This window comes from Coregonus lavaretus (genome assembly GCF_964263955.1).
Source record: "Coregonus lavaretus genome assembly, chromosome: 25".
In the NCBI taxonomy this organism is placed as follows: Eukaryota; Metazoa; Chordata; class Actinopteri; order Salmoniformes; family Salmonidae; genus Coregonus; species Coregonus lavaretus.
In genome coordinates, this window is record NC_140012.1 from 30,221,067 (window position 1) to 30,246,773 (window position 25,707).

Genomic DNA, 25,707 nt, shown 5'->3' on the forward strand with positions numbered 1-25,707 from the left:
ATCCGTGTAAAGGAAAGAATGAATGGGGCCATGTATCGTGAGATTTTGAGTGAAAACCTCCTTCCATCAGCAAGGGCATTGAAGATGAAACGTGGCTTGGTCTTTCAGCATGACAATGATCCCAAACACACCGCCCGGGCAACGAAGGAGTGGCTTCGTAAGAAGCATTTCAAGGTCCTGGAGTGGCCTAGCCAGTCTCCAGATCTCAACCCCATAGAAAATCTTTGGAGGGAGTTGAAAGTCCGTGTTGCCCAGCGACAGCCCCAAAACATCACTGCTCTAGAGGAGATCTGCATGGAGGAATGGGCCAAAATACCAGCAACAGTGTGTGAAAACCTTGTGAAGACTTAAAGAAAACGTTTGACCTGTGTCATTGCCAACAAAGGATATATAACAAATTATTGAGAAACTTTTGTTATTGACCAAATACTTATTTTCCACCATAATTTGCAAATAAATTCATTAAAAATCCTACAATGTGATTTTCTGGATTTTTTTCCCTCATTTTGTCTGTCATTGTTGACGTGTACCTATGATGAAAATTACAGGCCTCTCTCATCTTTTTAAGTGGGAGAACTTGCACAATTGGTGGCTGACTAAATACTTTTTTCCCCCACTGTACCTGTGTGAGCTGTGGTTGTGAAGTATCTCTGGACTTAAGCAGATCCTGACACTTCACAAAAACAGAAATGAAACTAATTTATCTGTTGCTCTCTCCTCTTGTAAAGTCAGTAAGAGAGTAGAGGAGCACCTCAACCAACATGTGTCAAGGTGCAGCCAAAAATCACACGAGAGCTCATCTAGAAAAATAGGCGTGACTCTCTCAATTCAAAGTGGATGAACCATAAGGTGTAATAAAATCATCAGCTTTTAATTGTGTGAGAGAGTCAGACCTATTTTTCTTGGCACACTTATAGCAAGCACATTTACTGGAGTGAGAAAATGTCTCTAAACCGCAGTATAAATTCAGGCCCAATTAACCACATCTGGAATTCCATGTCTGGAAGACTGTTTGGGTTAGCTATTTGGCTAAAAGGAAGACTCATGTCCTCTCTAACGTCCCTAAGAGATAAGGAAATTGTTGGGTCTTTAAAGGACCAAAATGAACTAACTAGTTTGGTTTGCTGAAGAAATACAGTAGATTTTTACATTACTACTCTTGCGCTGAATGTACAGGCCAGGTTGACCGTGCTACAAATTGTTACTTTTGGGCACTTAGTACTGTATAGTTTGTAAATATTGTAGCTCACCAATTCCTCAAACCCAGACTGTGAGAGAGATACATCTAAGTAGGCTACAGGCCAAAGGGTGGCTCACACTGCAGAAATTGTTTTAAGAGACCACTCATTTAATCCAGTAGACTTTCAAACTTCACAGCAAAATGCAAAATACAGCATGACTGCCTTAGATGCATGGATTTCCAAAGACAGATTCATTCGGGTTGCCATAAAAGCAATACAGTAAACAAAAGTCAGGCAAAAAATAATATGCATAATAAATATTTTTTATGGAATATAATTGTTTTATTCCCATGATTAAGAATTCCATTCTGAAAAGAGTTTTCCCACATTATGTTAAATTCCTACTATCCCACACCATTGACTGATAGCATAGGATTAAGGATTTTAAGAAGTCTTCTGCTACTAAAGACATCAATAAGAGGAGCCTCAAAAGCATTCACTAACCACTGCATATATTATTCTCCCATAATCCTGCCTTTATAGCTCATATTTAAACTAGGGTGCAAGTTATTTTGTCAGGCAACAAACAACCACATGGCAGAGCTCCACACAATACATATAATGGTACATATTCTGTAAGAGATACATTTGTATTAGGATAGATTAAGCATTCAGATTGAAAGGATCACTGTGTTGGCTGCGTTTACCACAAAAGTAACCCACTGGGCACACACTGGTGTTGTTTCCACATAATTTCAACTAAATTACGTTGAACCAACGTGGAATAGATGTTGAATTGACGTCTGTGCCAAGTGGGAAGACACTGATTCTTCAGCTGCAGTAATGTACACTAAATGCAGTGGGTTGGTATTCAGATTATGTGGGTTTTGAAATCAATCGGAATGTTAGTCTTTCAGGCATGGAAACAGACTGGCACCTTTTTGACATTAATAGGAAAAAAACAAACAAAATATAATTATTGTAAAATTGACTGTGTCCATAAAATGTATATAGTAAGTATAAGCTGGAAGTAGAGGCCTAAGCATTGTTGTTCACTAGTTTACTCCAATTAGGGAAAGGGTGGTGGGGTTGGAAAGTAATAAAGGGGAATATATTTTAAAGAAAGGATATGTATGTGTATGCATGTATGTATGTATGTATGTATGTATGTATGTATGTATGTATGTATGTATGTATGTATGTATGTATATGTATGTACAGTGGGGAAAAAAAGTATTTAGTCATCCACCAATTGTGCAAGTTCTCCCACTTAAAAAGATGAGAGAGGCCTGTAATTTTCATCATAGGTACACGTCAACTATGACAGACAAATTGAGAAAAAAAAATCCAGAAAATCACATTGTAGGATTCTTTATGAATTTATTTGCAAATTGTGGTGGAAAATAAGTATTTGGTCAATAACAAAAGTTTCTCAATACTTTGTTATATACGCTTTGTTGGCAATGACACAGGTCAAACGTTTTCTGTAAGTCTTCACAAGGTTTTCACTCACTGTTGCTGGTATTTTGGCCCATTCCTCCATGCAGATCTCCTCTAGAGCAGTGATGTTTTGGGGCTGTCGCTGGGCAACACAGACTTTCAACTCCCTCCAAAGATTTTCTATGGGGTTGAGATCTGGAGACTGGCTAGGCCACTCCAGGACCTTGAAATGCTCCTTACGAAGCCACTCCTTCGTTGCCTGGGCGGTGTGTTTGGGATCATTGTCATGCTGAAAGACCCAGCCACGTTTCATCTTCAATGCCCTTGCTGATGGAAGGAGGTTTTCACTCAAAATCTCACGATACATGGCCCCATTCATTCTTTCCTTTACACGGATCAGTCGTCCTGGTCCCTTTGCAGAAAAACAGCCCCAAAGCATGATGTTTCCACCCCAATGCTTCACAGTAGGTATGGTGTTCTTTGTATGCAACTCAGCATTCTTTGTCCTCCAAACACGACGAGTTGAGTTTTTACCAAAAAGTTATATTTTGGTTTCATCTGACCATATGACATTCTCCCAATCCTCTTCTGGATCATCCAAATGCACTCTAGCAAACTTCAGACGGGCCTGGACATGTACTGGCTTAAGCAGGGGGACACGTCTGGCACTGCAGGATTTGAGTCCCTGGCGGCGTAGTGTGTTACTGATGGTAGGCTTTGTTACTTTGGTCCCAGCTCTCTGCAGGTCATTCACTAGGTCCCCCTGTGTGGTTCTGGGATTTTTGCTCACCGTTCTTGTGATCATTTTGACCCCACGGGGTGAGATCTTGCGTGGAGCCCCAGATCGAGGGAGATTATCAGTGGTCTTGTATGTCTTCCATTTCCTAATAATTGCTCCCACAGTTGATTTCTTCAAACCAAGCTGCTTACCTATTGCAGATACAGTCTTCCCAGCCTGGTGCAGGTCTACAATTTTGTTTCTGGTGTCCTTTGACAGCTCTTTGGGCTTGGCCATAGTGGAGTTTGGAGTGTGACTGTTTGAGGTTGTGGACAGGTGTCGTTTATACAGGTAACAAACTGAGGTTAGGAGCACTCCCTTTAAGAGTGTGCTCCTAATCTCAGCTCGTTACCTGTATAAAAGACACCTGGGAGCCAGAAATCTTTCTGATTGAGAGGGGGTCAAATACTTATTTCCCTCATTAAAATGCAAATCCATTTATAACATTTTTGACATGCGTTTTTCTGGATTTTGTTGTTGTTATTCTGTCTCTCACTGTTCAAATAAACCTACCATTAAAATTATAGACTGATCATTTCTTTGTCAGTGGGCAAACGTACAAAATCAGCAGGGGATCAAATACTTTTTTCCCTCACTGTATATATATTTTTACTACCAAATATGGTGATGAGAGGAAACCCAGTGGCCGGCAGTAGGAGAAGATGGAGCGAGATGGATTTGGGTGACATTCTGCTAAGTTTCTCATCGATGAAACATTCGATCTCAATACAGTTTTCTTTTTCCAAAACTAGAATCTGTTACTGAGTGGACTAAGTTTTGTATACTTTACCCTGTGCCAAAGTTCTTAAAAAATGACATGAATAGGTCTGAAATGCCTGAAAACTACAATACTGCTGTAGAGTGTGTATAATAGGAACACACTGTAGATAACGTATGTGCCATTCAATAAAGTGAAATGGAGCTTGATTGATTATATAGCCTTTCTATTATAAAGAATGTACATAATATACTGTAATAAAATATACTGTAATATAATATACTGTAATATATGATATTGTAATATATTATACTGTAGTATATTATACTGTAATTTAATATACTGTAATATACTGTAATCCATGGGGGGTTGTCCTAATGTGCATACGCATCACTGCAGGGATTTTACTAGGATAATGAAGTAAACCAATACGATGACATTTCAGACCCATGGCCATGCTTACTAAGTACTGCCTATCCCTTTTATAGCTGTGTGATTTTCATAATAGACTAAATATCAATCATACAGATGCCCTCTCTCATTTTGCCTATGAAAAATGCATGTTGTGCAGACATTTTTCAAAGGTTTTATTTATGTATTTATGAGTTATGTTCTCCTATTTACTCTGTCAGCAAAGTCAAACCCACATCTCAAGCTCCACATTAACATTTTATTTCTCTAGTTGGACCTTGCACTGGATATCCTTGTCCTCAGTGAGCACCAGCTTGCTGCATGGAAACCTTCAGTTGATCTAACCTTACGACAGAACCACCTCATGTTCATCTTTCCTGGCCACACCAGCCCTGTGTCCTCCCTATTTGCTCATCTCCTAATGGGTTTGATGCACTCAAGCTTTTACTGCTCATTCAATACACCTGCCAGCACTACCATTTGTGTCAACAGTCTCAAATAACTTATAGGGAATGGGGGATACCTAGTCAGTTGCCCAACTGAATGCAATCAACCGAAATATGTCTTCCTCATTTAACCCAACCCGTCTGAATCAGAGCTGTGCGGGAAGCTGCCTTAATTGACATCCATGTCATCGGCGCCTGGTGAGTAGGTGTTGTTGGGGGGTTAACTGCGTTGCTCAAGGGCAGAACGGCTGATATTTCCACCTTGCCAGCTCGAGGATTTGAACCAGCGACCTTTCGGTTACTGGCCCAATTCTATTAGCAGTGAATGTGAGGAAACAAACCAGCTCTAGTGGAGACAGCGACAGCCACACATACTGTACACGTACAAATACTTCTTTATGCTGAAGTGATTCCCAATGCAATGCCTTGTGCCTGAAATGCATTGGCTAACACCACCACCTGTCATTGCCTGTGTTGAAGCCCATACCAAAGCCTACAGGCAGATGGCATGATTTTTTCTCAAGTCGTGACAGTGGCACAAGGCACCACCAGACCACCTTGTAGAGAGAGGGAGGCATTTATTTGCAAGTCACATCTGGTCTCAGTGACAGAGCGTTCAAACAGAGTAATGATGAAGGGAGGAACCTCAACCTACACTTACGTGTTGTAGGCTACATCAATTAAGTTTCTACTTCTATTCCATTTGAAATGCAGTATATATTCAATGTAATAACACCTGTTATATGACTGATCACAACTGTAATACATTGATCATTTTACTGGACGTTTGTAAGGATAAGAATATTACATATTTGGTTAGGTTGTTGCTGGTACTAGTATGGGTTTACCGCTTTAAGTATGACATGCAACTGCTCTGTATTCCTTTACAATGGCAGCTGGTCCAAAACATGCATTGGCATACTAAAATGCCTTAGTTGGCAAATACATGTGGCCAAACTGGCAAAGATGTTGCACAGTGTTATTTGTATCTGGAGAGAGAGGAGAGAGGCAGAGAGTGCTCAAATGTGTGTTCTGTGCCAATATTATGTCTTTAATTAACTTAGGCTCTTCTGCAACTTGTCCTCTATGACCATTTCCTGTTTGGTCCCCAGTGCAGTTCAGTGTTACAGTGTGGGCTATTTAATTTGGAGGAGCAGCATGATGTCTGTCTGCTCATGGTTGACTCATTGTCCTGTGCCTCCACCACATGCCCAGACTGCCCCTTCACCGTTTCTGAGATTCTGACCAATCATATAAGCCACAATTCTCCAAGCAATTCATCCATATTGTGACATGATCCTTTACTGAAGGAGTCTTGGGATTTCTCTCTCTCACTCTCCCTCTCTGGGCCTGCTGTTCAATCAGGTCCTACAATCATAGGCTACTTACTAGATGGACGCGCGCGCGCACACACACACACACACACACCAAGCAAAGCCCCCCTATCTTATATATTGGAGATAATGACCTTAGCCTATTCATTATGTCAAGCGAGGCTTTATTCTTTAAATGACATACCATATGTCTCGTTGTAGGGGGCCAACGTGATATCTTGCAGTGTGTCGCTCCAGCCATCCTCCTCTGCTTGAGTCTTTGAGACAGAGCCGGGTGGACCTCCGTTTTGACAATTCCCAGTCTCCCCTGCCCTTTGATCGTCGCCGGTCTCCAAGCCACAGTTATCCGAATTCGAGTCACCCGAAGTGCTGTAAAAGGGATTGTCGCTACTGTCATCTCCCGATTCCCCAAAAACATCATCTGAGATCTGCAAACTCTCGTAGCGGGAGCGGGCCGCCTCCAGGACAGACAGCGCCTTCATCCCACATTCCGCCATCGCTTGTCGATGCTCTTGGTAGCTTACCACACCGCACAGTATTCGGCATGAAACTATACACGGCTTGGAAAAACCAGTGCCACACACACCTACCCACGGGAGATGACACTCCCACTGTGCGCTTTTACAATTATGCTAGGCCTACTGCAGACTTGACTTCTGATGCGATAACTTCGACACTCCCCTTTCTTCAAAGCATCGACCGGAGGGGAGCTGTCCTCACCAAGGGTTACAGAAGTTTCCCTATGCGCTGCGCACAGAGACAGAAATTATCAATATTTATCACCCTCTGCGCATCCGGGTTGGGCCAGCTATTTCGTTGGTGGCTCGTACTGTGTAGAGATCTCAATGAATACGCGGCATCTACATGATCAGCCGACCTGGTTGCTCTCCTGTACTGGCCAATAGTGTTGATATCTCACTGCAACGTCAAATCTTATGGTATTAAAGCAGAATTGTGTTCTGATGCGGTTAGAAATTGCATATACCCCATAAATTGCTTATTGCTTATGATACGAATATAAAATACATGTATGATTAATGGATTCGTTTATTCAATGACAATACAATTACAGGATCTCTTTAAAGTCTTTTTTGAAAACGTTTAATGATATCCTGTGAAAATGAGAGCAACAGCAGGACAGGATTTGTATGATGAAATCTATTTTTGACCACCATGCTTAGAATAAAACAAACAGCGTTCCCCTTGGCGTCCTGTGGGAGGTGCAATATACGGGTTCGACGCAGCCATCTTGCTTGTTGGATTGGTACCAAAGATTTTTATAACTAACCCAAGATAGCAAATTAATCATAGTGTGCGGAACACATATCACGAGATAGTGAGAGCCTATTGGCGCGTTCTAGAATAGATTTGCATATTTCTGTTAGGGAACGCCTACTCTGTGAAGTGCGCGTGTGCATTAACTCAAATCGCCCTTGCACTCCTAAACAACGCCATTTTAAAAGAACTTTGGCACAGGGTAAAGTATACAAAACTTTGTCCACTCTGTAACATATTCTAGTTTTGGAAAAAGAAAACTGTATTGAGATCGAATGTTTCATCGATGAGAAACTTAGCAGAATGTCACCCAAATCCATCTCGCTCCATCTTCTCCTACTGCCGGCCACTGGGTTTCCTCTCATCACCATATTTTGTAGTTTATATATATATATATATATATATATATATATATATATATATATATATATATATATACATATGTATGCACACATGACTGTAAGTCGCTTTGGATAAAAGCATCTGCTAAATGGCATATTATTATTATTATATACATACACATATATACACACATACATACATACTTACATACATACATACATACACACATACACATACACATACACATACATACATACATACATACATACATACATACATACATACATACATACATACATACATACATACATACATACATACATACATTCATACACATACATACATACATACATACATACATACATACATACATACATACATACATACATACATACATACATACATACACATACATATCCTTTTAAAAAAATATATTCCCCTTTATTACTTTCCAACCCCACCACCCTTTCCCTAATTGGAGTAAACTAGTGAACAACAATGCTTAGGCCTCTACATCCAGCTTATACTTACTATATACATTTTATGGACACAGTCAATTTTACAATAATCATATTTTGTTTGTTTTTTCTCCTGAACTTCTACTCTCAACCTCTCCGATCATTTTCATGATGTCCATCCGGTTTGCTTCTATATGCCATATCTTTCTAACTGTGCTCTTTCACAAAAGCTCCCAACCTACAACCTATATACTTATTATGGACACAGTATGCTTACATTATTAGTTATCTTGTTATTAGTTGTTGTTAGTTGTTATTAGTCCCATCCTTCCACTCCATTCAACACCACCCATCTATCTCTTAACACCATCCATATAGGATTTCTATTTGCCATATATTTTTCAACTGTACTGTGATGTTTTACAAAAGTTCTGAACCTTTCTTTCTCATTGTTTCTACAGATTGTAAATTGAAAATAAACATTTTTGCTAAAAGTATTATTATATTATTGATCGATTATACTTTTCAGATCACCCATATTTGGTAGTTAGCGGAAACACCAACCGGATGCTTCACCATTATACATCCGGTGAAATATCTGTCTCACTGTTCTATCTGTGGTGGTACCCTGCCATGTTTGCGGAAGTATAATTTGAGTATTTTCCCCTCTGTCATTCTTCAGAAATTATTTAGCAACCTTTTTTACTTTATATTATAACTACATTTCAAGCCTTTGCCGATTCCAAGGATAGTACGAAAGAAAAATGAATCTGCCAAAGGGGCCGGATTCCCTCTGTTTCGACAAGGACGTGTTTATGAAGGTAGTTAGCTAACAGTAGCTAAGATAATGTCACATTTTCCTAGCTAACGTTAGATAGTATTGCCATAGGTTAGCTAGCAGTGATCAGCCAAACTGGCTTCATCCCATGTTATCACATCTTGGAAAGGCACGAATTTTATACGCCTAAATTTGTCTCCTCATATTTAGCTATCTAACTTCTTCATCAAACTGTTAATGCCCGATTAGAAATGGCAAGCAGCTTGCAAGTTATATTCTGCTGGACATCATTTGCATCATCTTGGCTATCTAACTACATTATCAATCATGTTACATTTTCTTCTTCTTCTTGTGTTGCATTCAGGATGACTTCGACGTGGATCAGTTTGTTGCTGATTGCAGAAAGCATGTCCAACTGGAGGAGATGCGCGAGGACCTTGAGATGTATTACAAACTGCTCAAAACAGCCATGGTGGAGCTCATCAACAAAGACTATGCAGACTTTGTCAACCTCTCCACCAATCTGGTAGGTTCCTATGGCTGTCACGTCCAAGATGCTGCAGTGTTCCCCACCCATAAGTGGCATTAATGAATGTTTACAACCATGCATTTGTAGCCAAATAACAAGATGGCAATCATATTTTATGATTTCACTCAAAAGAAACTGGGAGCAACAGCAGGAATCAGTTCAATACGGATGTAGCAATCTAAATGGGTGTGATGATGTTTGTTCTTCCAAACAGTTGCTCCAGCTAGGATCAGGACTTTTAAATGTCAAATAGGCCTAATAGCTACAGTAGTAGTTAGAGAATAATGGACATACTTGATGTATCATCTATTTAGGTTGGAATGGACAAAGCCCTGAACCAGCTATCAGTGCCACTGGGTCAGTTGCAGGAAGAGGTACTGGTATGTGCTCTGTTTGACTCTTTTTTTTCATATGATGAATTGATTTCACCTTCATTGATATTGACTTGGTCACACAGTTTGTCCTATTTATGTGTGTTGTATCTTTCTCCCTTTATTACAGAGCTTGAGAACGTCTGTAAGTGCGGTGATCCAAGCCATTGACAACCAGCTATCAAAGCAAGATGACTTGCAAAACAAAAAGGTTTGTTAACCTGGCTTTATACACTACATGACCAAAAATATGTGTTTGACCGCTAGGTTTTATGGGTATTATGACTCATAACGTAAAATCTAAATTGTAAAATAACGTGGCACTCTATGGACGAGGTTATACACTACAGGACCAAAAGTATGTGGACACCTGCTCGTGGAACATCTCATTCCAAAATCATGGGCATTAATATGGAGTTGGTCCCCCCTTTGCTGCTATAACAGCCTCCACTCTTCTGGGAAGGCTTTCCACTAGATGTCAGAACATTGCTGCGGGGACTTGCTTCCATTCAGCCACAAGAGCATTAGTGAGGTCGGGCACTGATGTTGGGCGATTAGACCTGGCTCGCAGTTGGTGTTCCAATTCATCCCAAAAGTGTTCAATGGGGTTGAGGTCAGGGCTCTGTGCAGGCCAGTTATGTTCTTCCACACCAATCTCGACAAACCATTTCTGTATGGACCTCGCTTTTTTCACGGGGGCATTGTCATGCTGAAACAGGAAAGGGCCTTCCCCAAACTGTTGCCACAAAGTTGGAAGCACAGAATCCTCTAGAATGTCATTGTATGAAAAACAGCCTCAGACCATTATTCCTCCTCCACCAATCTTTACAGTTGGCATAATGCATTCGTGCAGATATCGTTCTCCTGGTATCTGCCAAACCCAGATTTGTCAGTCGGACTGCCAGATGGTGAAGCGTGATTCATCACTCCAGAGAGCGCTTTTCCACCGCTCCAGAGTCCAATGGCAGCGAGCTTTACACCACTCCAGAGTCCAATAGCAGCGAGCTTACACCACACATCTTAGGCTTGTATGCGGCTGCTCGGCCATGAAGCTCCTGACAAACAGTTATTGTGCCGACGTTGCTTCCAGAGGCCGTTTGGAACTCGGTAGTGAGTGTTGCAACCGAGGACAGCACTTGGTGGTCCCGTTCTGTGAGCTTGTGTGGTCTACCACTTCGCGGCTGAGCCATTGTTGCTCCTACACGTTTCCACTTCACAATAACAGCACTTACAGTTGACCGGGGCAGCTCTAGCAGGGCAGAAATTTGACGAACTGACTTGTTGGAAAGGTGGCATTTAATGACGGTGCCACGTTGAAAGTCACTGAGCTTTTCAGTAAGGCCATTCTACTGCCAATGTTTGTCTATGGAGATTGCATGGCGGTGTGCTCGATTTTATACACCTGTCAGCAACGGGTGTGGCTGAAATAGCTGAATCCACTAATTTTAAGGGGTGTCCACATACTTTTGTGTATGTAGTGTATGTCTACCATTTCAGACATTTGTGTTTCTGTAACATACAGTACATTTGTATGTGTGTAGCTGGATGCTAGAGATGCTTACACTTTTGCAATTCATTTTCACAAAAGATTATGATTAAAAAATACTTAGATTAGTTTGTTTAAACAGTCATGTTTCTCATGTTTTTTTTGTTCCCCTAAACAAGATGTGTGTCATGAGACTCATCCAAGTTGTTCGATCAGTAGAGAAGATTGAAAAAATCCTACATTCTCAGAACTCAAAAGACTCAACATCTCTTGAGATAAGCAGGTACGTTAAAAAAATGATTGCATCAGCTTTTTGCTGATTTGACATATTATAATCTCTATGTTAATGATGAGGTAAGGTCACAGAAAGAAGCCATTTTCCCCATTTAAAGTGATGCTCCGGAACTTTTGTATAATTTCAGCCAGTAGAACTTTTGTATAATTACTGGTCCCTGTTATTTGTGTACTATTTCATCCAACTGTGTATAGTCTCTCATGGACAGATGAAACGACAAGCATCTGTCAAGGCTCACGTAGAATGATGTGATTACGAGCAGCAGTAGTTCCTGCTTTTGGGTTTTGGTCATTGATTATTTGGGCGAAGGCGGTGCGTAAACTGGTGCAGTGACTTTCAAGCCTGTGTGCGGATGATAAATGTTTCCGTTAGATTCCACAGCCACAAAGTCAAAATTGGCTATATGGAAAAAATTCATAAAAACCTAAATTAGCTTTTTGGCCATGATAAACACAAATTAAATTAGTGTGAGGGAGGGGTTTGGCTGAGAGTTTTTACGTTAGCGAGGGAGGAGACTTCGCTTCCTTCCTTTCCACAAAGGTAATCACAATTATTAACGGCATTTCCCCCAGAAGTAAAACAGGAAATTGCAAACTTCTGGGTAACCTTGCTTTTAATATTTTCTGAGAATATGGCATCCAGCCAGCATTTCAGGGCCTACCCCTTTCCCTATAGCTACGTCAGCTATATTCTTCATGTTATGTACTCTATATATATTGGTGTATGTTTCAGTTTCTATGTTTGCTGTTTCTTTTGCTTTGTAGTCCTCTCTTAGCTGGCCAGATTCTGGAGAGGATTGCCACAGAGTTCAACCAGCTGCAGTTCCATGCCGTCCAAAGCAAGGGCATGCCCCTGCTGGACAAAGTCAGGCCTGTAAGTCCAGTCACATCATTCAACACTGACGGCACCATTGCATTTCTGGGGTCGATTTTCAATACACAAACTAGATTAAGGTTAATGGTTGAAAATGGCCATGCCTGCCCATTGTAACCATCCCTTTGCTGACATTGTGTCTGTGTACGATCTGTGTTGTAGCGTATTTCCGGCATCACGTCCATGCTACAGCAGTCTTTGGAGGGGCTCCTTATACAGGGCCTCCAGACCTCCAACGTGGACATTGTGCGTCACTGCCTACGCACCTACGCCACCATCGACAAGACCAGGGATGCAGAGGCTCTGGTGGGACAAGTCCTGGTCAAACCCTACATGGACGAGGTGAGGTTGTGTGGCAGCGGAACCGTCATGATTAGGTCCTGTATGGCTCAGTTGGTAGAGCATGGCGCTTGCAATGCCAGTAATGTGAGTTAAATTACCGGGACCACCCATATGTATGCATGCATGACTGTAAGTCGCTTTGGATAAAAGTGTCTGCTAAATAGCATATATAGAAGAGCATTTAGGGCTGGTGTCCCGTATCCAGTTTAAACCTACTCCTGGACTAACGATCATTATTTTTTTATTGCTTTTAAATCCAGGAGTAAGCTTTATCTGGTTTCTGGGAAACTCTCTCTTAGTATCCAGCTCACCAATATATTTACGAAATTATGTGGAAATGGACAATTCAAGAACTTTATGTACTGTGTTCTGCTTCAGAGATGAAGTCTATGCTTCCTCCTCTACATAAACAGTACTTCACATGACTATTTTGTTGTCAACAGGTCATCGTTGAACAGTTGGTCAAGTCCACCCCCAATGGCCTTCAAATAATGTACACCAAGCTCTTAGAGTTTGTGCCCCATCACTGTAGACTGCTGCGCGAGGTGACTGGAATGGCCATTTCAAGGTACCCGCCATAGCTGACCTGGAAGTCAAAGTTCTGAAGGCATTTCTCCCTACAGATATAAGAAAGTACATGGTAGAATGGCCGTAAGGCGCTACAGAGGGTAGTTCGTACAGCCCAGTATATAATTGGGGCCAAGCTTCCTGCCATCCAGGACCTATATACTAGGCGGTGTCAGAGAAAGGCCCCAAAAATTGTCAAAAGACTCCAGTCACCCAAGTCATAGACTGTTCTCTCTGCTACCACACGGCAAGTGGTACCGGAGCGTCAAGTCTAGGTCCAAAAGGCTCCTTAACAACCCCCAAGCCATAAGACTGCTGAACAATTAATCAAATGGCCACCCGGACTATTTGCATTGACACTTTGTTTTTACACTGCTGCTACTCGCTGTTTATTAGCTATGCATAATCACTTTACCCCTACCTACATGTACAAATTACCTCGACTAACCTGTACCCCCGCACATTGACTCAGTACCGGTACCCATTGTATATAGCCTCATTATTGTTATTTTATTGTGTTATTTAATTTTTTATATTTTTTAAAATATATTTTTTACTTTAGTTTATTTAGTAAATATATTCTTAACTCTATTTTCTTAAAACTGCATTGTTGGTTAAGGGCTTGTAAGTAAGCATTTCACGGTAAGGTCTACACCTGTTGTATTCGGCGCATGTGATTTGAGTTACACATTCATTACCTATGAATTTCCTATTTGTTCTTTCTCATGTCTTTGCTTTCTGCTGTCTGTCCAGTGAAAAGGCAGACATAGTGCCAGGATACGACTTCTTGGTGAACTCAGTTTGGCCTGAAATCATCAAAGGTATCGAGGAGAGAATCCCCTCTCTCTTCAACGCTGGCAACCCTGACACCTTTTATGAGGTACGTACTGTAACAACTCAATCTCGTTCTTCTGGCATCAAAGTAGTCCTATGAGTAGTCGTCTGGCATCATTACTGTCATATAAAACTATTAGAAGCCAATCTCTTTTTGGCTGGGTTGAACAGAGCTTGGAAATACAATAGAAATAGTAGTGGAACACTGACCCTGACAAGTCCTACTCTCTACTAGTAGGATAGGGACACCAGATTCTCATTCGGTTCATGTCTGTTTCTGTTTTGCAGATGTACACAATCAGCATGGACTTTGTGAGGAAGTTTGAGAGGCAGTGTGGCTCCCAAGCCAGTGTGAGGAGACTGAGAGCTCACGCCTCCTATCAGAGCTTCCACAACAAGTGGAACCTCCCTGTCTACTTCCAGCTCCAGTGAGTAGCTGCGTGCTCCATGACCTTTGACTTCTGTGCTTCCTGTACTGATCTGTGCTTGATTTTGCGCCCTTTATAATTGTCACCTACCCCGCTGATGTCCAGTCATCCGTTTTACTTCCTCGATATTGTGTTGATATCATGTTACACATATAGATAAGAAGAGGACATTTACAGGTTATAAGTAACTGTGTCCAACACAAGGCCTCTTGATGAATACTCCCTCTAAGGGAATATTGATCCTCTATAGAGTCAACGTGAAGGTTGTTGGACTCTCTGTGCCTTGCACTGTTTGTCAACCAGCCTCTGAACATTTCACAATGGAAAGTCCATCATGCTGCACATGCTTAACATTGTGTACTTTCATTTCCATCACAGCTACATGTTGTGAAATGGCTGTTGCTATCTGTTTTACAGTCGAGACTGTTTTGAGAATGCACTATGCTATTTATCTTATTGCAAAGAATAATGGTCATCCTCTTTTGCAATGCCATTTCTACGAAAATTGAGAATGGAAAAATATTTATATTGATCAATTCCAACTGTTTTGCTCATAAACAGCAAGCTAGCTTAAACGTGTTCAACAGCGATCCATTGACTTGTTGTTCCCGAACTCTGTCACAGGTACAAGGAAATTGCTGCATGTTTAGAGAATGCTGTTGCTGATGGGTTAGAGGCAGCACCAGGTTAGTAGCTATACTCAACTATAATGTATGAATGGATAAGTTATATTTCATTAATCATTACCACAAAAGGCACTATTACCTGCTGGCTTGTATTGATCATTCCATTCCTCCCTACACACTCTCCCCCTCCTTACACACACTCTTCTTCAGCGGGCAGCTGCTACCACCTGCTGGTGTCCCAGGTGCTGTGGAACAGCTTGGTCAGGTGCTGGGCGGAAAAGGTCTACCTTCCCCCGCTGGCTCACCGCTTCTGGAAGCTCACCCTGCAGCTCATCTCACGTTACTCCAAGTTCCTCACTGAGGTACACCCTCCAACATGGCAACCCAACATTCCTCCAACACGGCAACCCAACCTTCGTCCAACAGGGCAACCCAACCTTTCCACTACAATATTAATGCTAGTGTAAATAGTGTCTATGGATTCAGTGATACCTCTATTAATCTAGTGTTCAACATAGCCTGCAACATATGTCAGTATTCCAGTATTTTAAAGCAGCAGGAATAGAAATGTGAATACTATGAAAGGAAATGCTGGTCCTATTAAGTTGTCATGATTGGTGTTTCTGTACCCTGTTTCCTAGATGCTGACTAAATCTCCCACCACGGAGGTCTGTAAAGACCCTGTGAGGCCCCTCCCCAGCTCCGCCTCCTCCACGTCCAGTCGCACCTCTCAGGATGATGGGGGCAGTGAGAGCGGCAGCCCAGCAACCCTATCTACCAAACAGCTGGTTTTTATAGCCTCCGATGTGGACAAACTACAAGACCAGGTAGTGACATGGACCAATCATGACCAAGATCCTGCAAAATAAGCCAATGTAGTTTTATACTGTATTTACCTTCCAAAAAGACAAACAGAATATACATATTTCTTAATAGATGTGGTTCTTAATTGTAAGAATTACTTTTAGGGGTAGGCAACATTACATTGATATGCTATTGCATTAACCTTATTATTTTTGCATCATAGTTTTCTTTACCATTCAAGTTTTGCCTTTCTCACAGATTCCTGAACTTTCTAAGATGATTAAGCAGAAACTGGAGGTCATTGGGTACAAAAACTTTGTAATTGTTGGAGGTATGTCGTCATCATCATGCTTAAAAGATTAAATGCACAAACTGATACGTTGTTCCAGACAGTGTTCAATCATGATGTGGTCCTCTGTAGCTCAGCTGGTAGAGCACGGCGCTTGTAACGCCAAGGTAGTGGGTTCGATACCCGGGACCACCCATACACAAAAATGTATGCACGCATGACTGTATGTCGCTTTGGATAAAAGCGTCTGCTAAATGGCTTATTATTATTATTTATTATATTAAATTATTATTATTATTATATTATTATTATGATACTTATTCCATCAGCTGTTACTGTACTCTTACTGCAAGTCAGTTGATATAGTGCCTTTTGATTGCCTTTTTGACAAGTGTCCTTCCATGCTTTGTGTTCTCTCCCCAGAGGCCCTAGAAGACTCCAAAGCCTCCCTGTCTGGCTGCATTCCCACCCTGAACAGCAAGATGACTCAGCATTTAACCGAGAGGTGCTTTCGCTTCCTGAAGAGTGCCTCTGAAGTCCCCCGACTGTACCGCAGGACCAACAAGGTGAGAAGGCCCGCCCCTCAGGCCTCATCCTCCCAGGACAATGGAGCAGTGCTCCCATTAGGCTTCAACGTTGCTGAGATGATTAGAGAACATCTGCTGTATAGTACCAAAATATTGAAAAGTGCACCACACTCACAACAGTCACAAGCTTGAAAACATGTGCCTGTTCTTCATCTCCTGTATAGGAAGTGCCCTCCAGAGCCTCTGCCTACATGGAAAACGCCCTGCGGCCGCTGCACCAGCTCTTGAGCGACTCCAAAGACATGGTGAAGCCCTCCATCGCCCAGGACTGGCTACGGGTCGCACTCAATAACTGCACTCACAGGTAGGGGGTCTCTGCTGTCTGTTAGAATTCCTGTGTAGGCAAGTACAGTATACTGTAAGAGATGGCTGGAGACTACTTCATGAATGGGAAAAGGAGATCCTGTGAAATTAATTGTTGTCCACATATACAGCTTCCAATTTGAATGCATGCCATAGTTTTATGTACTGGTATCGTGTTCTAATAATATTTTATAAAATTAGTTGACCCTTCTGCTTACTATGTCTAGGGTCAATGCAGTGAGTCACAATGTTATGTCCTAAGAATTGCACCACACAAGGACACAAACTAACAATTGAATTGAATTCAAGGTCAGTCATCCTCACTAACTTATGTAGCTTTTTGTTCTGCTCCACCAAGCACAAAATACTGTAATTTTCCATCTTGACATTGGGCAGATATTTTGAAACCATATCAGACGTTTTGAGTTCCGTAAAAAAAATGGAGGAAAGTTTAAAGAGACTGAAGCAAGCGAGGAAAACAGCAACCACCAACATGACAGGAACCACCGGAGGCCCCACGGACGACAGCAAGATCCGCCTGCAGCTGGCCTTGGATGTGGAGTACCTGGGAGAGCAGGTAGGGCTCCCATTAGAGAACGCCAACCTTATCTTGTAGTTGTCCTTTGACTATGTTATAGAAAGACAATATGTTTAACTCAAACAGTGGGAAGGAAGTAAGGCAGGTCAGGAAAATCCCCAGAATGATTGTTGTGATGGTAAGCCTCGATTACCATATTGATGTTTTGTTTCCCATAACAGATTCAGAAGATGGGTCTGCAGCCTGCCGACATCAGCATGTTCTCAACACTAAATGACTTGGTCCAAGGAGCACAGGACGTGGCTCCATCAGAGCAGGCGGTACCATAATCCTGCACCGATATGAATGTATCTGTATGCTTGTAATTAGGAGGAAGAAAGCACAATGAGGGACTGGGTCTTTTTATTTTGAATGCTAATCATATGGGAGATGGTATTGAAATCAGGAGAATTTCAAATTTTTATTTTCAATAGTAATTAAATATTTCCTACTGGCCCCCTGACTGTTCATAACAGCGACTGTCTAATGTAATGGGGTCAAAGGGGGTTAACCCTAACCCTCTATGCCTGCCTGAGAATTCACAGTACGTCCAATAATGCAAGTTATGCCATCATACAAAGAGATACTGGCAAAAAGTAGACCAGGGCAGCATTCTGGTCTTTACTTTTTTGTTGAAGGATAAAGAGATTGTACATTGTGAACAGAGTTGGTGAAGGATGAGATGGATGTTGTACATTTTTAAATGAAGTGAATCAAAGTTGTAATAACCTTGATAAAAGAAGCTTTGGATTTTTTTATGTTGTGTAAATGTGATTCAAGTTCAGCTGTTATGAGGGGTGACCTAATAAGGCATATCTTAAAGTTCAGTGACATTCAGTTAATTTGCGAGATCAGCCTTCATTATTTCGGTCTGGTTTTGGGAAGAGGTCGGTCATTATTAGTCCCATGTTATCTAAACCTTTAAGTCTCAGGAGGAATTTAGTCACCAGCTATTCACTTTTTTAAAAGGATTTCTCAAGACAAATGGACATTTCCACAATATTGAGAAACAATGTTTTATTCATGCAATCACAAATCACAACAAAACAAATAAACTCTTAGCATAATAGAAATATACAAATTCAGACCTTTCAATAATCCTATCAACCATGTATACCTTTATCATAGCAAACAGTAAGTACACTGCTGTAATTCTACAATGTACATTAGACACAAAGATCTGCATAATGTGCTCTATGTGAATACATTACCTCTTAATTCAGCGTAATACTGTGTTTTTTCACAAACATGATACATAATGTATGCATAAGTTCTTAACTCCAGGAATAAATTATCATACCAGTAAGGGAACATGCACTATTGCATTGATCTGTCGGTACAAACCCGCAAGTCTGCTGATCCAGGAGGGTTTCATGTGCGTTCTTCTGCAGATTTGTTATGTTGGTGTAGAAAGCCCTAAAGAGTCGGGTTTCTTATTTTTCCCAGCATGAGAATGGCATTGGAGTTTCCCTCTACAATAGCGAAGAAGAAGGGCCTGTTGACAGTGAATTTGAGGGGAACCCCTCCATCTTGGGTCTTGTCTTGAGTCTCAGCACCACCTTCAGACATCTCAAACGTGACTTTGTTGAACACCTGGAAGAGATGCACTACTACAATGAGCTCCAAGTCACCATTAGATTAAAACAAATTATTGCAAAAGACGATAAGAGTACTAGAGTACCAACAGTTTTCCCCCCCCCATTCTCTCTCTTTTGTCTATTTGCATTCCCCACACATAGTAGACTACGGTTAGTATCTATCTGCTCCGTATCACAGGTTTATGTAAACATATTTCACTCATAGGGTTAACAGATGTTTTGTTCCTATACCACTAAGGGGAAAATGTAGATCTTACCTTATCAACACTGAACGGCTTCTTACCGCTGAGTCTCTCAAACTCAGCATCTGAACCCAGCAGACTTTTCTCAATCTCAGCTGCCATGTCAAAAAGCAACGACCTTAGGTCAGTCAAGGCTGTCATGGAGAACTTGGGCAGAGACAGTTCCAGGAACCTACAGGGAAAATAACAGACCAGTTTGCACAGTGCTTATTTCTGTCCCAATTCCTGATAGCTGCTACAGTACATGTTCCATTAAAGCTGGAATCCTTAGTTGCTACATCAATTTTTTTACTTATAAATTAATGATATATACCCATTGATTATTGAAGAATATAACTTATAAATGCCTCATGAGCTTAGTTCAACTGTCATACCCTATCAGAACCCATAATATAAGCTTATTTTACTCCAGTGTTTGCAAACAATGTAATTGTAAACAAACACTGTATGGCCTCCAAACATGGTTAAAATTATAATGTTGATATAATTGCACCCATAGCTCTGTCTTTGAATTTGAGTGGCTACATTTCTCCAGGCCCATCTCTCAGCTTTTTACCAAAACACAGGAGGGGTGAACGCTTTGTTATTGTTTCAATTAAGGATTCTAGCTTTAAGATGGCTTACTATTGATTGATAGTTTATTTGTCTTTCCACAAATCTTTGTGGAGCAAAGTGTGAAGTGGTGTCAGTTAACAAACAATTGATATTCTCCTCGGGACAGTAAAACATTGAGCTCCAATATTGCAGTAATAGTTATTAATGTTTAATGCAGCACATAATACAGCACTTGTAGGTGTCATCATAGGTAACATAAATCTGTCAGAAACATTGCAAGATGTAGCTCAGATATTTTCTGACTTACCCCTCCTTCAGATGCCTGTGCCAGCCAGAGATGATGTCAGACTGTAGTCGAGACTCCATGTCATGCAGGCTGCTCCCCTCGTGAGGCAGTACCAGCAGCATGTATGCCCGTTTGCTCAGAGCCAGTTTCACCACCGTGCACTTCCTGTCCTTATCATTCAGGTACTTGTAGGTGCCTGTGTGGGTCATGAGAGGGACCATGACAGTTGTTGTCGCATCAACCATGAACTCCTGCATGGTAGTTTTCTCTGGCTGGAATGCCTTCCTCCAGTTGCCTGAAAAAGGGAAGGATAGCTTTTGTTGCTTATGATGTGGATTTTGTAGTATTGTTTTTGTATGCTGCTGCAGTATTTTGACACTGCTATTGTACTGAATGTGTTTTTTGGCTTGTGTGAAAACTATGAGTGCTTACCTTTGAAATGGACAGAGCTGACAAACAGTAGATCTGTGGTTGCGCTAAGGTCCTTGAACACGTTCGTGATTTTCCTGTCTGACGTCTGCTGGATGAAGGTGTTGACCTGGGTCTCAGCCTCCTGGGGCTGGGAGAAGTCCACTGCTCTGATGTACGAGGCATCAGAGAAGTCCTGGGTGCCTTGGACAAAGTCCTTCGAGAGGTCAGCGCCCTTGCGAGCAAAGGCCCACACCCGGGTGTTGATCTCATCCTTGGGCCCATCCACCAGGGAATTGATGTCCTGCAGAGTACGGAGAACATTGTGGCCGTCCACTAAGGAGACACAGTCGTCTCTGTCCGTGTCCCTGTTCAGGCCCAGCAGCTGCTGGTAAGGGATGGCTGTTTTCTTGGAGGCCCCCAGGTACAAGGTGACCAGAGAGCCAAAGGAATTCATGGGCGAGAGCAAGGTGTTGGAGTCCTTTTGTTTGCTGCTCAGAGCCTGGTACATCCGGAGGCCCAGAGAGTTGAGCAGCTCTGCCAGTACAGCAGTGCGCTGAGTGACGTTCTGTTTCAGTCGGTCAGTGCCCGAGCGTTCTCGAGTGTCAGGCGCCACACTGTCATTGTTAATGGGGGTCAAAGTGACAGTCTCCAGGGGTTTCATCACTTCAGTTTTGATGGTCTCACAGCTGACATTCTCAGAGGCAAAGAGGTTAAACGGGTGGACGTATACACGGTTCGCCAGGCCTACCGAGAGGCAGGAGAGCAGGAGGAGAGGGCTAAATATATGACGCATGTTCCGTCTTTTTGGACGAAATTTCCTTTGAATAATTCTGTGAAGAGATAGAAAAGGGTCATTGGGTTAATTCTGTCAGTGCCTGTTCCTATTTCAAGCCATGGCTTTGTTATCAATGTTTACCATCTCAATTCATGATTGGCTTCCTGGAACATTGAGCTGAGGTCACTGGCGTAGAACACACCCCCGCAGGTCAGGCCCACCAGATAGCATATGAACACGTCATAAGCCATCAAAAACATGTTTAGAATGACAGGTAATTAGCTCTAAAACAGCAACATGTTCTCTTAGCCTCATGGCAAAATGTGGGCTTGCTTGGATTTTGCGGGGGGGGGGGGCACCCCAAAACTGCACTACGCCACTGGCTGAGGTCTGACTGTCAGTGATTTATTTATTTAGACTTTATCTTTCCTTTTCCTTCCGGATAGTGAATGGGAGCCTGGCTCGCCTTCAGCTGCAGAGGTCAGTGTGTTAGAGGTTAGGCCATAGCAAGTACATAGGGAACTGACCACTAAGAAAAACCGCATAGCCACTATCCAAACATACGTCCAACCCTAAATTCTGATTGTATAGAGCTGCTAAGGAGAGCTAAGTAATATCTTGGCTTAGACAACTCGTACATCCCAGTAAGCAAAATGACGTTGAAAAGTCGTCTAAAATACGTTTATTTTAGGTTCTGAATGAAAGGTGAAAATACATACAGTATTTTCCGTGCGTTGAAAATACATATTTTCCAGACATTGAAAGGACAGATTTTCTGGACATTGAACATTTGTATTTTCTGGACGTTGAAGATACGTATTTTCCGGACGTTGAAATTAGGTTCATTTTCTGTTCTAGATGAATGTTCAAAAATACGTAATTGACAGGCGTGACTCTATTGCCAAATTTCAACTACACATACATTCTCAATAATTTATTTATCTACCTTAGTTGAATGCACTGACTGTAAGTCGCTCTGGATAACAGAGTCTGCTAAATGATCAAAATTGACACTTGTAAATCATGCTGGGTATTATTCTAATGAGCTCAACCCGCAAACAAGTACAAATTTGGTCGGTCACCACATCTAAACGAATCATAGACGTCTAGGCTACGTTTCACAAGTTTGAACAGCACAGTACAGTACGGCACAGTTCAGTACAGTAGAACACACTAGAGCACAGTAGAGTACAGTAGAACACACTAGAGTACAGTAGAGTTTAATTCAGTAGAGTACAACACAGTAGAGTTTAATTCAGTACAGTTTAGTTCAGTAGAGTAGAGTACATTAGAGTAAAGTAGGGTACAATACAGTACATTATACTGTTATATACTCTAATGTGCTGAACTATACTTTACTGTGCTCTACTGTACTGTAGTATGCTCTACTTTTCTTTACTGTACTGTAATGTACTCTGCTGTGCTGTATTGTGCAGTACTGTAATGTACTCTGCTGTGCTCTACTTTACTGAACTGTGCTGTCTAAACTTGTGAAACATAGACGCCTATGTTTGGGCCAAATCAAGGTCGGTCGGGACCGGACCAAATTTGACCAATTATAGACGTCTATGTTTGGCCCAAATATAGGCCGGTCTGTACCGGCCTTGATTTCAACGTCCACCGACGTCCGGACCGGCCTATATTTGGGCCAAACATAGACGTCTATAATTGGCTAAATTTGGTCCGGTCCGGACGTGAACAAATCTGAATCAAACATGGACGTCTATGTTTGGGCCAAATTAAGGCCGGTAGGGACGGGACCAATCAAAAGACGTCGGCGTCGGTCCATGCTAAGTGGGATAGGCCTACTTATCCATAGAAACCACTTTTTTCAAATGATCACTCCATATTGTTACTTAAACATAGCCAACGAAATGTACTTTATTCTTTGTATTGGATGACTGCCAAATGATGAGAGTTCTGGAAGTACCGAACAAACACAAGAGCCTCCTCTTTCTGGGAATACATGGCCTGGATTAATGATTAGGTTTACAGCAAGCAAAGATATGAGGTTGTACACTATGTTTGAATGCTTCTTCTCCTTACCTTTTCTAAAACAAGGTACACAATACGTTTCCAACAAATACAGTATTATGTAGTAAAACCCTGAAGTGTTGCTAGAGTAAATCTTCTTATTTTAATTTAAAACTTGAAGACATTCAATATCTTGATAAGAGGTCAATATTTTCTTAAGCGATTTTTAAGATAAATCATATTTCCTCTCTCATATCTCCTTAATCCCAACTTTATGACACACTATAAACTCAAATAATGTACTTCTGTACAAGTACATTGAAAGTGTATTGAGAAAGCTTTGTCTTACCTTGTGATGGCTTGCTAATGCTATAGCCTAACTGAGATCAGCAGCGGACTTGCTGTCTGTTTTAAAAAAACGAATAGCTCTGAACCCCTGAGTTACTCATTAACCAGATCATTGAGTCACTGAGTATTCTGTGGTGTTCCAGAGTGGCTTTTGTACTTGCTGATAAATAAATGGGTCAGAGCAGAAGACCACCCTGTTGTCCTTGTGCCCAATTTATTTACTCAAAATATGATGCAAGCAGGGGTTTGGGGAATTAACTAACTTTCACAAGAGGAAACCAGGAAATTGTGTCAGACAGGTCTTCTATCTCTTGGGTTGGAGTCATAAAGTGTGTAAGAAACTGTGTGTTTGTGGGAAGGTGAATGTTATTGATAAATTGCACAAGTTCTTGGTTCATTGCAGCAAACCTTTATAGGAAAAGGTCAACATTATAGTTTGGCTGCACCCTCTGAACATCTATTGTTTTTACATCACAAAATATGATAACACTTTGTTGTCAGGGCCCTAAATAAGGTTTATATCACACATTTTATTTATAGATATAATAAAGACTAATTTTACATTTACATCATTTAGCAGACGCTCTTATCCAGAGCGACTTAAAATTATGTCAGTTTATGTCAACCACTACATATTATGTATTACTTGTTAAAGAATGTGTAACATACACTGAGTATAGCAAACATTAGGAACACTTTTGCCCTCAGAACAGCCTCAACTCATCAGGGCGTGGACTCTACAAGGTGTCGAAGGTGTTCCACAGGGATGCTGGCCCATGTTGACTCCATTGCTTCCCAAAGTTGTGTCAAGTTGGCTGGATGTCCTTTGGGTGGTGGACCATTCTTGATACACACGGGAAACTGTAGAGTGTGAAAAACCCAGCAACCCGTTCAAAGGCACTTAAATATTTTGTCTTGCCCATTCACCCTCTGAATGGCACACATACACAATCCACGTCTCAATTGTTTCAAGACTTAAAAATCATTCTTTAACCTGTCTCCTCCCCTTCATCTACACTGATTGAAGTTGATTTAACAAGTGACATCAATAAGGGATCATAGCTTTCACCTGGTCAGTCTATGTCATGGAAAGAGCATTTATTAATGTTTTGTATACTCAGTGTACATAGCCCCATATGAAGGGCCACCAATAGCGTCGCCCAAAATTGTAAGTTAAAATAATAACTATCAAAAAGCAGAGTCCCTTTTTGCTGAAACAATACTGCCACCAAATGAATTGTTTTGGTAACTTCACTTCAATTCAACGTCTATTCCAAGTTGGTTCAACTTAATTTAATTGAAATGACCTGGAAACAACATTTATTCAACCAGTGTGTGCCCAGTGGGATGTTCCTTATTGATGAAATTATTGTAATATGAAGATGGGCTATGGTGGATTATGTTAATCGTTTATGGTGGATTACGTTATTTTGTCTATCATTCATC

General features: G+C 41.3%; 3 protein-coding genes across 5 annotated transcripts in view; 1 reads left to right on the forward strand and 2 right to left on the reverse strand.

Moving 5' to 3' along the window:
• The window catches only part of pgbd5 (piggyBac transposable element derived 5), a 65,993-nt gene extending 58,952 nt beyond the window's left edge, over positions 1-7,041 (reverse strand). For both annotated transcript variants that reach the window (XM_084142076.1, XM_084142075.1), the window contains exon 1: positions 6,493-7,041. In XM_084142076.1, coding sequence (XP_083998202.1) covers positions 6,493-6,805 — 313 coding nt within the window. In that variant the 5' untranslated portion in view covers positions 6,806-7,041. The remainder of the gene's footprint in view (positions 1-6,492) is intronic.
• Positions 7,042-8,991: 1,950 nt separating this feature from the next.
• Positions 8,992-18,830, forward strand: LOC311101043 (conserved oligomeric Golgi complex subunit 2-like). 2 transcript variants are annotated; one of them, XM_084142072.1, is made up of 18 exons: positions 8,992-9,204; positions 9,526-9,687; positions 10,005-10,064; positions 10,192-10,272; positions 11,727-11,830; positions 12,607-12,715; positions 12,878-13,057; positions 13,501-13,625; positions 14,378-14,504; positions 14,747-14,886; positions 15,511-15,572; positions 15,723-15,874; positions 16,154-16,339; positions 16,575-16,647; positions 17,029-17,171; positions 17,357-17,496; positions 17,892-18,072; positions 18,255-18,830. In XM_084142072.1, exons 1-18 carry the CDS (start codon positions 9,148-9,150, stop codon positions 18,360-18,362), a joined length of 2,190 nt encoding a protein of 729 aa, XP_083998198.1. In that variant the 5' UTR covers positions 8,992-9,147; the 3' UTR covers positions 18,363-18,830. The 2 variants fall into 2 exon arrangements, with proteins under 2 accessions (XP_083998198.1, XP_083998197.1); XM_084142071.1 differs by having other exon boundaries at positions 9,017-9,204; positions 10,005-10,070.
• Positions 18,831-19,074: 244 nt separating this feature from the next.
• On the reverse strand, positions 19,075-24,382 carry agt (angiotensinogen). The gene is made up of 5 exons (XM_084142077.1): positions 24,263-24,382; positions 21,186-21,994; positions 20,775-21,048; positions 19,928-20,084; positions 19,075-19,665 (listed from the first exon to the last, which is right to left on the reverse strand). The coding sequence occupies exons 2-5, from the start codon at positions 21,955-21,957 to the stop codon at positions 19,489-19,491; spliced, it is 1,380 nt and encodes a 459-aa protein (XP_083998203.1). The 5' UTR covers positions 21,958-21,994; positions 24,263-24,382; the 3' UTR covers positions 19,075-19,488.
• Between the last annotated feature and the right edge of the window lie 1,325 nt (positions 24,383-25,707).